This window comes from Hyperolius riggenbachi, chromosome 3 (genome assembly GCF_040937935.1).
Source record: "Hyperolius riggenbachi isolate aHypRig1 chromosome 3, aHypRig1.pri, whole genome shotgun sequence".
In the NCBI taxonomy this organism is placed as follows: Eukaryota; Metazoa; Chordata; class Amphibia; order Anura; family Hyperoliidae; genus Hyperolius; species Hyperolius riggenbachi.
Window position 1 is genome coordinate 377955608 of NC_090648.1, and position 13687 is coordinate 377969294.

The following is a 13687-nucleotide window of genomic DNA, read 5'->3' on the forward strand; positions in this document are numbered from 1 at the left end:
ATTAGATATTGAGGATGTATCAGGTTCAGATGAGGAGGCCGACATTGATGGAGATTTGGATGCTGACAAACATGCAAAGTTTAAATTTCCATCAAATGAAACAGAAGAATTATTGAAAGCTATTTACGATGCCTTAGATCTTAAAATGGAGGAACCTCAAAAGACTTATGTGCATGACGAATTATATGCTGGAATGGAGGGGGATCAACCACTTGTTTTTCCTGTACATGCTTCTACGAAAAACATGATTAATAACCAATGGAAAAACCCGGACAGGAAATTGTTTCTATCTAGAGGATTTAAGCGCAGATTTCCCTTTGCTGAAGAGGACAGCAAGCATTGGGACAAATGTCCGAAACTAGATGCTGCGTTCTCACAAGTTAATAGAGAAAATGAATTGGCCTTTGAGGACATTGGTAATTTAAAAGAGCCTTCAGACAAAAAGACTGAATTTGCTTTAAAGAAAACTTGGACTGCGATCGGTGCAAATTTTCGACCTGCCGCCGCTACAACTGTAGTTGCACGTACGCTGAATTTGTGGATGCGGCAAGTTGAAAGGCACATAAAGATCGGTTCAAGTAAGGACGTGATCTTAAATTCATTTATGGTAATGTTCAAAGCCGTCCATTTTATAATTGATGCGGCATCGGAATCGATTAGATTGAAAAAAAGTGACAACGAGACCCAGGTGGGAGGAAGACTAACGCAATTCCTTCCACATTGGAGACAAATTTCGAAAAGCCCATTTATTTTAGATCTAATCGAAAACGGTTACCACATAGTGTTTCAGGAGAGACCTCCGAAACGCTATGTAACAACAAATCTGTTAAAAATTACAGAAGGGACAAAGGAGTTGGACTCAATTCTAAACGATATGTTGGAAAGAAAAGTGATAACGGTAGTCCCAATAAATCAGAAAAAAAAAGGGTTCTACTCAAACATTTTTCTAGTACGAAAACCAACAGGGAAATTTCGGTTGATACTGAATCTAAAACCAATAAATCCTTTCATAAAGCATGTGAAGTTCAGGATGGAGTCAATATACTCGATACGGAATCTGTTAATTCCAGGAGGGTATATGATAAGCGTCGATCTCAAAGATGCATATTGGCATGTGCCAATAGAACCCAGATCTCAGGCGTTTCTGAGATTTGCGGTGAAAAATGTAAACGGAATGCAACACTATCAATTCCGTTGCCTCCCTTTTGGGATAAAATCGGCGCCGAGGATATTCACAAAAGTGATTGCAGAAATGGTTGCAGATCTGCACAGGAAGGGTGTGATGTTAATACCTTACCTGGACGATTTATTGGTGCAGGCGGATTCAGTACAACAGCTAATTGTTCACAGAGAATTAGTGATTGCAGAACTGGAAAAAGCAGGTTGGATAATAAGCCGGGAGAAATCTCATATGGAGCCATCACAAATAATTCAAATTTTGGGGTTTCAGATAAATTCGGTAACACAAAGGATGTATTTACCGGAACAAAAGATAGACAAAATTGTACAGGAAATAGTTACATTCCAAAGCACGATGGTAATATCCGTAAGAGAAGCCATGAGACTACTGGGTCTGTTGACGTCATCAGCACCGGCAGTACAATGGGCCATGTTGCATACCAGGATTCTTCAAAGTTGCATTTTGAAGAACTGGGGCAGATCGGTTCAGACACTAGATCGGTTAGTAAGGATAACAGAGGAGGTGAAGTTTTCTCTACAGTGGTGGCGAGACAGAAAGGTTCTGACGCAGGGAAAACTGTGGCAATTTCCGGTAGAGGTAGTACTAACAACAGATGCAAGTATGACAGGTTGGGGAGCACATGTGAAAGATTTCGAGATGCAGGGAGTTTGGGATCAGCATACCAAAACTCAGTCTTCAAATTACAAGGAAATGATGGCAGTAAAATTCTCCATGATAGCAGCGATGCACTTACTAAAAGATCAACACGTTCAGTTGAGGACAGACAATGCTACAGTAGTAGCATATATGAACAGACAAGGGGGAACGAAATCGTTCAGATTGCTCAATCTAGCGTTAGAAATTCTGGAGGTAGCAGAAAACAACCTAAAATCCTTCACAGCAGTTAACTTAAAAGGATCAATGAACAGTCAGGCGGACTTTCTCAGTCGCAATCAGACATCAAACATGGAGTGGAGTCTGAATGCGGAAGTGTTCGCAGGTCTGACGCGGATCTGGGGAATACCAGAAATAGATTTGTTCGCGGACAGAGGGAATGCGAAATGCAGGAAATTTTTTTTCACTCAATGCGTGGGATCATCCACTAGCGGTGGATGCTCTAGCGCAGAAGTGGGTATTCAAACTTGCATACGCGTTTCCGCCGGTAAACATATTGCCTCTGGTGCTGAGGAAGATAAGAGATTCACATATCACGGTAATTCTAATAGCACCGAATTGGGACAAACGATCTTGGTTTCCACTGTTGTTGAAAATGAAGATCGCAGGTCCAGTTCTGCTGCCAATATCCGACAATCTGATATCAGTACAGGGGGTCAATGTTCAGCAGATGATGAAATGGAGTCTTTCGGCCTGGTTGGTGAAAGGGCTATCCTGAGATCCAAAGGACTATCGAATAGAGTGATTGAAACTCTATTGGATAGCCGGAAATTAAATACACGTAAGATTTATGGAAAATATTGGAAAACGTATAACCAGTGGTTACAACAATCTAAGTTTAAGTCTTCTGAGATTGGTTCGGTTTTAGAGTTTTTGCAAAATGGAGTAGATAATGGACTGGCCCTAAGCACCATTAGGGTACAGGTTTCGCCGTTATCGGTTTTTCTGGATAAGCAACTGGCTGCTAATCCATTGGTGATTAGATTCTTGAAATCGATTGAGCGAAAAAGGCCGATCCGCGTAAAGACATTTCCCAAATGGGATCTTTCGACGGTTCTTAGAGCTCTATGTGAGTCTCCGTTTGTTCCAACAGAAGACTTAGATTTGAGATTGATAACGTTAAAGAGAATCTGTATTGTTAAAATCGCACAAAAGTAAACATACCAGTGCGTTAGGGGACATCTCCTATTACCCCCTGTCACAATTTCGCCGCTCCTCGCCGCATTAAAAGTGGTTAAAAACAGTTTTAAAAAGTTTGTTTATAAACAAACAAAATGGCCACCAAAACAGGAAGTAGATTGATGTACAGTATGTCCACACATAGAAAATACATCCATACACAAGCAGGCTGTATACAGCCATCCTTTTGAATCTCAAGAGATCATTTGTGTGTTTCTTTCCCCCAGCAGCTATCTTCCACTGAAGTGTCAGGCTATTTCTTCCTGCAGAGTGCAGACAGCTGTGCCTGTATGTAATTCCTCAGTATGTGAAAGCCCAGCCAGCTCAGAGGAGGATTTATCTAGCTTGTAAAAGATAATAGAACAGAGAGAAGCTGCACTAATCTAAATATCACACAGGCAGTGTGCAGAGAGGGGCCTGGATGGGGGAGTTCATAGCAGAACCACAACACTGAAGAACTTGGCAGCCTTCCAGACACAGGCCTGACAAGTCTGACAAGAGAGAGATAAGTTGATTTATTACAGAGATGGTGATAGTAGAACGTGCTGCAGTAAGCCAGAACACATTACAATAGCTTTTGGAACTTGTAGGATGATAAAAAACAGGATGCAATTTTTGTTACGGAGTCTCTTTAAAGACTGTCTTTTTGATAGCTATAACGTCAGCAAGACGTATTAGTGAGCTTGGGGCATTGTCATGCAAAGAGCCATTCTGTATGATTTATGATGACAGAGTTGTACTAAAAACCAGTGAAGAATTTTTACCTAAAGTGGGAGATCGATTTCATAGATCTCAGGAGATTATTTTACCTTCTTTTTACATGAATCCCTCAAATGATAAAGAAAGGAAATGGAGTACGTTAGATGTAAGGAAAAATCTGATGGTATATCTGAAAAAAGTAAAAGATATAAGAAAATCAGAAAGTCTTTTTGTTTATTTTTCAGGTAGATTGATAGGTCAGAGAGCTTCAAAAAAGACGATTGCTAGATGGATTAATCTATGTATAGTGGAGGCTTATAAAAGTATGAATTTACAATTACCAGGTGAGATAAGGGCTCATTCTACTAGGGCAACAGCTACGACTTGCGCCTTCAGAGCTGGGGTCTCACCGGTGGAGATAGGTAAGGCGGCGACATGGAAGAATATTGACACATTCATGCGCCACTACAAGCTGGATCAGATGACTGCAAAAGATCAGGAATTTGGGAGAAAGATCTTGCAGGCAGTCAGCCCGCCCTAAGGTTGTTGATAATTATTTCTCGCTCATCATCTCGTAGTTTACCTGTCCTGGAGGGTTACTGGAAAAACCCTAAGCTAGCTAACGGGTAGATTTATTTTAGTTAACTTTCCAGGACAGGTTGCGAACCCACCCTTTTTTACAGTATATGTATATGTGTATATATATTTATGTATAGGTAATACTGTATATATTATGTGTAGATATGATAAATTCCAATGTATAATTAAGGTAGTCTGGTGAGTAGACCATGTTCAGGGTTTCTTGAATACATACTACCGGGCACCTGCGGTGGGTCTAAACTTATAGAGAGACCAAGTGGATGTTTCCTGGGAGGGGCCAAATCTCGTAGTTTACCTGTCCTGGAGGGTTACCTAAAATAAATCTACCCGTTAGCTAGCTTAGGGTTTCAGAGTTGATGGAGCTGGTTATTTGGCTTCTGGTATAGGCCATCAAGGCGGATCTACATTATGTAGTTAATACCTTCCAATGATCCAAAGTTTTTTTTTTTTGTTTTTTTTTTGTTATTCTTTCCATAACATTTTTAGGATGCTTAGTGGGCACGTCAGGCAGGGTGGGTGAAATGGGGTCCTGTTGTTCAAAGCAAATCCTGTGCAGCTTTTTCTGCAGACAGAAGCTAAATCCATTGCTCATTTTCTTTGAAACCATTTTCCGCCTGACTTCTCTGTACTATACAACCAGTTCCATGTTCCCAGGCTACATGTGGCGCTACTATAAGCACTGCATGTCAGGCCATCCAGAAATTATATACCACTGTTAGTGAATGCTTTAGAGCAGGTCAGAGTTTTGCACTTTAGAAGTAGATATTCTCAGTTGACAGCTATGTTGGTACAGGGGACCGAGTGGCTACCGGACCTTCTCATCTCAGGTCATTTAGGTCTACCTTGTGATTTTTCCACAGGCCACCCGGTCTTGCTTAAAGGGTACCCAAGGTGACCTATAACATAAAGATAGACAAGTGTATGTACAGTGCCAAGCATACAATAACTAGGCTGGGTTACTTTTCTTCTTCTTCTGCCTGAAAGTGTTAACCATTTAGCTATGCACGTGTGAGTTTCTCTCTAGTTGGGACCTAATCAGTCTATAGCAGGCTTTCTCAACCAGGGTTCCTTGCGTACACTGCAAGGGTTCCTTGGCATTTTCCCCCATCATGGGGAAAGTATAATAATGCACATGTATAATAGGGAGTACTGTAAAGAAGCACTAAATTGGGAGTGAGAATAATAATGAGCACATTAATAAAAAGATAGGGAGGCAGTATAATGCGTGGCAGCCTAATGGGTGGGGTGGGGGGGGGGCGGGGGGTTGGGAAATAAGGAAATAAACAGCCTTACCTACTTTTATAGACCATGCCTCCTGCAAAATAAATGCTGGATAAATGTTCCTCGAGATCCTAAAATTGTTTGCGGGGGTTCCTTGAGATCCAAAAGGTATTTTCAGGGTTCCTTCAGGGTAAAAAGGTTGAGAAAGGCTGGCCTATAGCATAACCCTCAATGATAAGAAATTACCAAAAAAAACTTACCTGGCAGAGAATACAATAGCATTTTGTAAAGCGCTTTTCTCCCATAGGACTCAAATACAGGATTGCGGGCTGGACTGTTACAGAGGAAATAGTCAGGTGTTCATACATGCCAGACTGAAGAGGTGGGTTTTAAGTTTCGACTTAAATGCTTCTGGGGATGGAGCTGTCCTGATTGGGTTTGGCAGGGAGTGTAGGGGAAGCATGACAGAAGGCTCTGTCTCCAAAGGTTTTGACTCTGGGGGGGGGTGACCAAGGTATTACATCTTTTTGATCTAAGATTGTGGGGGGTGTGATGCAGTTGCAACACGTTCTTCAGGTATCCTGAGTACAGATGATAAATGGAAGGAGGAAAAAAAAAAGTCAATGGTTCTTATATTTTTGCTCTGGGATACTGGGTCTGTGTAATGCTGGGTATACACGTTGCGATTTCCCGGTCAATCGAATATTTCCAACATGTTCGACCAGATTTCGATGGATACATTTTGCACACTTAACATGAGTAAATCGACTGCTGTATCGATCGAGACCCGATCGACCGATTAGAGCCCCGGATCGTGCGGGAAATCACACACAGCATAAGATTATATCATTCATATGAAACCATACAACATTAAATGGTCCTGGCGGTGCTTTTCTGTCTGGAATTAGGAGTTAAAAGCGTTACATTTTTTTTTTTTTTCCCCAAGAATTTTAGAACTCCAATTCTTAAGTCATAACTCACCAAAATATGTTAGAATAAAAGCCTGGTAGACATTCTGCATATGCATAAAAGACTAGAACACAAATTTGTTGATTGGCCGCCAGGTCCCAGGAAGAAAAGCGGTGCTGTGGGGATCCTGGCAGCTGGAGATTACTGCAGGCACCTGGGTAGAGCAGGGAGACATGCTGGAGTCCCTAAAATCCATCAAAATGGATTTACATTTGATTAAACAGTTAGGCCTATAAATATTTAGGCAGAGACAACTGTGTTCTCTAATTTTGGTTCTGTACATTACCACAATGAATTCAACACAACTCGGATGCAGTTGAAGTGCAGACTATCAATTTTGATCCAGTGGGGTGAACAATTGCATAAAAACGTGAGGCAACAAATATATACACACAATCCCTTCATTTCAGGGGCTCAAAAGTGCTATAATTGGACAATTGACTCAAAGTATTTAATGTACAGATGTGGGCAAGTCAATCGTTATGTCAGTTTTAGTTAAGCAGATAAAATGCCTGGAGTTGATTTAAAGCAGGGGTAGGGAACCTTTTGATGGCTATATCTGTCTCACAGACAAATCAATAGGGGTTGATTCACTAAGCTGCACTGCTCAAGCAGTGCTGCTTAGTATGGCAGCGCAAGTAACATTTTCAAAGTAGTGCACACTAGTGCTGTAGCATGCACTACTAACTTACTTGTGCTACCCCAAAAAGGAACAGCTGCTCCAATTGTCCCACTCTGGACTCTAGCAGGTCCAGTGACTTTGTAGAACGAGATCCCCCGTCTGTCACTTGACAGGCAGCCTATTGGGCCAAAGTGCGGGGATCTTGTCCTACAAAGTGAATCAACCCCCAAGTCAGCTAGCTAATTGTACAAGCTAAGTCAGTATTTCTCCTGTCTGGTTCTCAGGGGAAATTGCTGATGTTGCTGAAGCCCAAGAGAAGCTGAAGACGTGTATGACACTTCCACTGCCCGGCGGATCAACTGTATACACTTTACCGTGGCAAAAGAGACGTGAGCCCTACTGTCCCAGTTTGAAACATATTGTATGGCTCTCACAGAATTACATTTTAAAATATGTGGCATTCATGGCTCTCTCAGACAAAAAGGTTCCTGACCCCTAATTTTAAAGGAAGATGCGAGCAGGAAAAAAAAAAAAAAAATCTACTTACCTGAGGCTTCCTCCAGCCTCTGGCAGCCTATCTGTCCCTCACCACAGCTCCACGATCACAAGTGGTGCGGCCACGCGCATGTGCAGAAGATGCCGACCTGGCGAACTCTGCATCTGCAACGGAGGGGACCCCGGGCCACCGGCTAGGAGCAGAGCTGCGGCGAGGGATACATAGGCTGCCAGGGCCTGGGGGAAGCCCCGGGTAAGAAGACCTTATTATTTATCCCCTTCCCAACAGCCTAACACCGATGGGCGTCGGGAAGGTGGCAGCCCCAGGACTGCATAATGGCGAAAGGTGCCAAGTCCTGGGGCGGGGTTTTACAGGGGATCGCGTGAGCATCCCCACTTGAGTGACGGAGCACTGCTCCGTCATCAGTCTACCAGCAGTTATCGCTGCTAGGAGAAGGCCGTCTATTTACATTGTACAGCACTGCGATCTACAGCAGCGCTGTGCTGAGGACAGCCGTGTCACTCTGCTGTGCCCTGGAGAGGCTCTGATCTCGATCCCCTCTCATAGGCTGCTGCCTATGAGAGAGGATTGCCCTGATAGGCCGGTGGGGGCTGGGAGGGAGGGGGGAAAAATAAGCAGGATAGCCAGGCAACTGGTATTGCTTAAAGGGAACCTAAACTGAGAAGGATGTGGAGTTTTCCTTTTAAAATAATACCAGCTGCCTGACTCTCCTGCTGATCCTGTGTCTCTAATACTTTTAGCCACAGCCCCTCAACAAGCATGCAGATCAGGTGCTCTGACTGAAGTCAGACTGGATTAGCTGCATGCCTGTTTCAGGTGTGAGATCCAGATACTACTGAAGCAAATTGATCAGTAGGAGAGTCAGGCAACTGGTATTGTTTAAAAGAAAACATCCATATCCCTCTCAGTTTAGGTTCCCTTTAAATGGCGATAAACATGGCAGCCTCCATATTCCTCTCAGTTCGGTTGTCTTTTAATTGGCAGGTATTATTATTCGCACTGCTTTTCAGTAACTGAACATTGCTTTTAAGAATTTGTAGAGGCTTCTAATTTCGCTCCATTTACAAGAGTCATGAATCCTGACAGGTACCCTTTCACCAGCACCATGAGTGATGGTAGGCCAGAGTATAATGCAATACTTATTGGACGTAATGAAATAAATGTATTGATTGCTGCCTTTTATAGATGGCTTGTGGTCTCAGTCATCTCCTCATTGCTGTATCTGTTCTCCTATTGGCTGAAGAGAACCCAGCACATCATTGGGTGGAGAGCAGCTTCAGCTGAATGTTGTGCTGGAACACCTTCATAGCTACTGTTTTAACATAAGAGAAATGTAGAGTGCACCCATATCTGTGTAAACTGCCTGCCACAGCTGAAAAGGTGCACATCGGTGAAATCATTTGGATTGTACAATCTTACCACTTCTATGAGGGACTACTTAAAGAGAATCTGTACTATAAAATAAAAAGCATACCATTCTATTCATTATGTTCTCCTGGGCCCCTCTTTGCTGTTTTTGCCACTCCCTGCTGCAATCCTGGCTTGTTATTGCCAGTTTTAGGCAGTATTTACAAACAAAAAACATGGCTGCTAACCAGCATGTGATAGGCTGAGAGAAGCTCAGTCTGTGACTCATACAGAGCCTGGAGAGGGTGTGTATAACTTCTACCTATCACAGCAGAGCAGCACATTCCTGCCTGAGTCGACAAATCTGACAAAGGAAAGATTATATAACGAGAGAAAACAGCCACTGTGCAACTAGGAAAGGCTGCAATAAGACAGACCACATTAGAACAGGTATAGGAACTTATAGGATAGAAGAAATAAGGCTGAAAATGTTGTTAGTCTCTTTAAAGTACCAGCATGTGTTTAAAAAATATTTACTCAATTTGTCCTTCCACTATATAGATTTGGTAAGTCTTTATCATTAATGGGCACCTTAAACCAGAAAGGCAAGGATCGGGACATAATCCCTTGGATGATATTGCTGGGCCGACACTGCAAACTAGCGACGTGTTCTGCTGCTGCACTGGAGGGGGGGGCCAATGGAGCGACACTGAAGTGACATCACACGGCGGGCATAGTAAGTGGGGAGAACAATGCTCTCAGCTGGTGTTTAGCCCAATCGATCCGCCAGACGCATGCGCTTTACAGTGGTTTTATCATAAATGATCCCCCCCCCCCCCTCTTTGTGGCCATGTGACTAATGGGGGATTGTTTCAGACTGACTGTGCAAGCAGACTGTAGTCAGTCAAGAGGATGTTTGAATTGTTGGAGCAAATGGCTTTCTTTTTTATTTTACGAATACATTTTTTTTATTTTTTTTTAGGATTTTAAGCTGAATGCATTTCAAAGTTCCATAAGAGGCATATAACACGGAAGTAGGACTTTAAATAGCCTTTTCTAAATACCCCCCTCCCTTTTTTTCCTTTTTACTTTTTGAAGTCATCCGATAATGAACTTCTAGGAAATGGCTTCCCCTCCATTTCAGATTTTGGCTGTTGGCCTACACTGCTAGTTGCCCTCCCACATGCTCTTAGTGCTCTTCTTAGTAGGAGGTGATATAGCTGGTTGTGGTGATATGTGGGAGGGGCATGGCTGACAGCATTTACTGTCCCTTTTTGTGTCCTGTAGAGGGGGTGTAGACTGCAGAAGGGCGCATGATCCAGACAGATAGGCACTCCAGTATGTAGCTTGAACTTGACATTTTACAATTAGCCAGTGTGATGTTGCTGTAGTGTTAATACAATTTCTGCTGTCTTAAATCTGCATAAAAGACAGTGTTCATAATACTGTCCTGTGCATTGTTTTGTATTTTAATGCAACGCAGTTTTTCTGGTACAGCATAGATTTTATTCTTATTGATGAATGGCAAAGTCAAATAGCATGCTGTCAGCTAATGGATAGGTCAGGTGTTCAAAAGAGTAACAAGGGCTCTGGCTCTGTACAAGCAATGCATAGAAAGATAATATAATTTACAAAAAGTGTTGCATCACTCTTTTTAGATGGCTGGCTTTTTAATATATATATATATAAGTGTGTGTGTGTGTGTGTGTGTGTGTGTGTGTGTGTGTGTGTGTGTGTGTGTGTGTGTGTGTGGTTTTTTTTGTTTTTTTTTTTTTTGTTTTTTTTTTTTTATAGCAAGTAGTGTGCTGTATTTTGCAACAGTACCATGAACCTAGATATGAGTGTGTCAGGCGGTCATTAAATCTGATAGTTGCTGAAGGTCGAGTCCTCTGTGGGTTCTGCTGACTAACGAGGACAGGAGGGGAACAACTCAGAATTCTTTCACTTCTGTCACAGAGAGGGGTGTGAAAGCCGAGACTTTGCTGCGGGCGTAATGGTGCAACAGGTTCTTTTACAAGCCGTCTGTGCACAAGAATTACCGGCTGTTCAGCGGATGCTGACTTCAGTATTCTGCAGAAACAGCGTATCACAATCCAATTATATTTCTGTTCATTAAACTGCACGGTTTTCAGATATGCTTGTTCATTCAATTTTGTACGTTATAGTTAAAGCATAAAAAAGTTGTTTTTATTAAAGGTGTCTAGATACTTTAAAGCCCGTTTTTTAACTGTAAAACAAATTCAATTTCTTTTGGGCTAGTGCTGACTAGTTCAGCAATGCCCCCTAAGTCTTACCACCCTGTAGCTCTTCCTTTTGATAGGAAGGTGAGGTCTGATCTGCCCCATAGTAGTGACCTTCACTCCGGCAGCCTGGATCATATAATTATTTTAATTCCACTGACTTTTTCTGTGGTCTTGTGTGTTCTACAAAAATGGGATTGACATTTTAATATTTTACCTTCTGCTAGTTTGGGTCAGTCAGGACTACAGGAAGAGACACCAGAAGCTTAAAGGGACTCCGAGCACCTCTCATGTGTATGCCTTTAAGCATATCCACAAACAATTGAGTGTGTCAGCACACTTACCAGCCACATGTTTTATCCAAATTCCCCCTGGTATTGCCGCTATAAAATGAATGGGGCCAGACGACTTCATACAAAGTCGTGCTATGACCCCTCTGGAGGAGCCTCTTTCAATGGCCATGCATGTAACTTCCTCTTCCTGCTTCCTTCACTTGTTCAATGGCCATGTGTGTCACTTTCTCTTCCTGCTTTATTCCTGCTTCATTCAGTGATGCACTTCTCTAACAGAGAGAATTACTCCTCTGGACAGAGGTGACCCGGAAGTTATAACATAGCCAAGTTGGCGGCCACGATTTTTAAATTGAAATCGAACCAAAACTATTTGGTATAGAACGGTGCGTGATTCATGCATCGAATGAAAGAGGAGAGCACAAGCTACAGAACACTATGCATATTTAAGTACTGGTTCCGTAGTTCTGGCTGTGGGGACCGTAGATCAGTGCTTACTTACCCAGGTCCCCTCCATACAAAAAATGTCTCAATGTGGGAAGTAAGGCTAGGTTCACATTGCACACAACGGGCGAACTGCTTTCCCAAACAATGGCAAATGAACAGGTCGACGAACACTATGTTACCTAAATGATCCGTCCGTTGTGAACATGTCCACTGCAATAATGGAACTAAAATTCCAGATGCTGCGTGACTTTTCTGTACACTGCAGAGAACAGACGTGTCATAAATAGCATGTGTTAAATCTGACAACACAATCTCAAAGGTAGACACTGATTTGCTGTGACCATTCATGCCCAGACCACCTTGTAATGTGGAATTAGCTTAAGCCTTTTAGGGTACCATACTTTCACACTGACAGGTTGCAGTGCATTGCAATGGACTATCTTTAACGCACAATGACGTGGTGTGATTAGTCTTTGTACTGTTCACACCTCATCAGTTGTGATACAATGTAACTAATTTCATTGCTCAAATGTTGCCTTTTTTTTTATTTCCAACAGCCCTTCTGCAGCTAAAAATGCTATTGTAAATTTTAGCCATGTAATGTGAAGCAGCTCAGCTGAGGGAGGTTCTGCAAGCAGAGCTGCAGCTTTTCTCTGCGTCTTCATGCTGTTCAGACTGCAAGTTAGGAAGTTTGGCACAGACAGAGCTGGATAAGATGATCACAGCTTCAACTTTTAATGCACCGTATGTGCTGCAGGTGGTGGCTGTCAAACCAGCTCCTGACCAAGTACTTGAAAAGTGATATATCACTTAATGAAGGGCATTGAGCTATTCAACCCCTGAGTACTGCACAAGCTGTTGGATTAGCCTCACTTCCTGTCCAATAATGATTGTTGTTTTCTTGCAGGACCTCTGCGCTCCCGCACACCCCTCTGTCTTTCTCCACGCTCTCCATGGCGTCAACTTCATCAGTGCCTGTTGGGTTCCATTATGAAACAAAGTATGTGGTACTCAGCTACTTGGGGTTCTCCTTGCAGGAGGTGGCAAGGCAGGAACCCCCTACATCAACACCTGGTAAGAGATTATATAATTCCGCTTTCAAACTGTGTGAGCAGTCCCTGCAGAGTGTAATATGATGAGTGTAATATGTTGTGTCAACAGACCAAACTAACACACTGTAAGGGGTCATTAGCAGCTTCCTACACAGCTACGTTGATGCATCTCCCCAACTTAAGGTCCCATTCAGTTGTGCGTTACGGTGTTTGCCCACTTTGTAACGCTGCTTACTGCAGTGCACCACCTATGCGATATTCACAATGTGGCGAGAGTGCTACAGTATGGTCACACACTACACACAGTGTTACTGCTAAATGAGTGAATTGACCAAGACGGTGAGGCATGCTTTCCATTGGGCTGTATGCTTCACTGTACTTTATGCGATGCAACACCGCAGTAACGTGTGTTACAACTTTGTCATTATGTTGCGTTGTGTTCCTATTATACAGGAAAAGGAATATCTCACTGTGAACGGAGCCTTCTAATCCTTCTATATAGCATGCTGAAGCTGCGCTTGGGGACACTACGGCAGCTACTAGTCAGACTGACAGGTGACGTAACTGCAGGGGACCTTCAGTGATCCATCTCTGCAGGCATTGCTGGGGGCAGCTGCTAAGTCTCTGAAACTGCTGCCCCAGCAATGCC

The 13687-nt window shown here is 42.8% G+C and overlaps 1 protein-coding gene across 2 annotated transcripts in view; it reads left to right on the forward strand.

Moving 5' to 3' along the window:
* Positions 1–13687, forward strand: part of BCL2L13 (BCL2 like 13) — a 138933-nt gene that overhangs the window by 20108 nt on the left and 105138 nt on the right. For both annotated transcript variants that reach the window (XM_068277268.1, XM_068277269.1), the window contains exon 2: positions 12894–13060. In XM_068277268.1, coding sequence (XP_068133369.1) covers positions 12940–13060 — 121 coding nt within the window. In that variant the 5' untranslated portion in view covers positions 12894–12939. The remainder of the gene's footprint in view (positions 1–12893; positions 13061–13687) is intronic.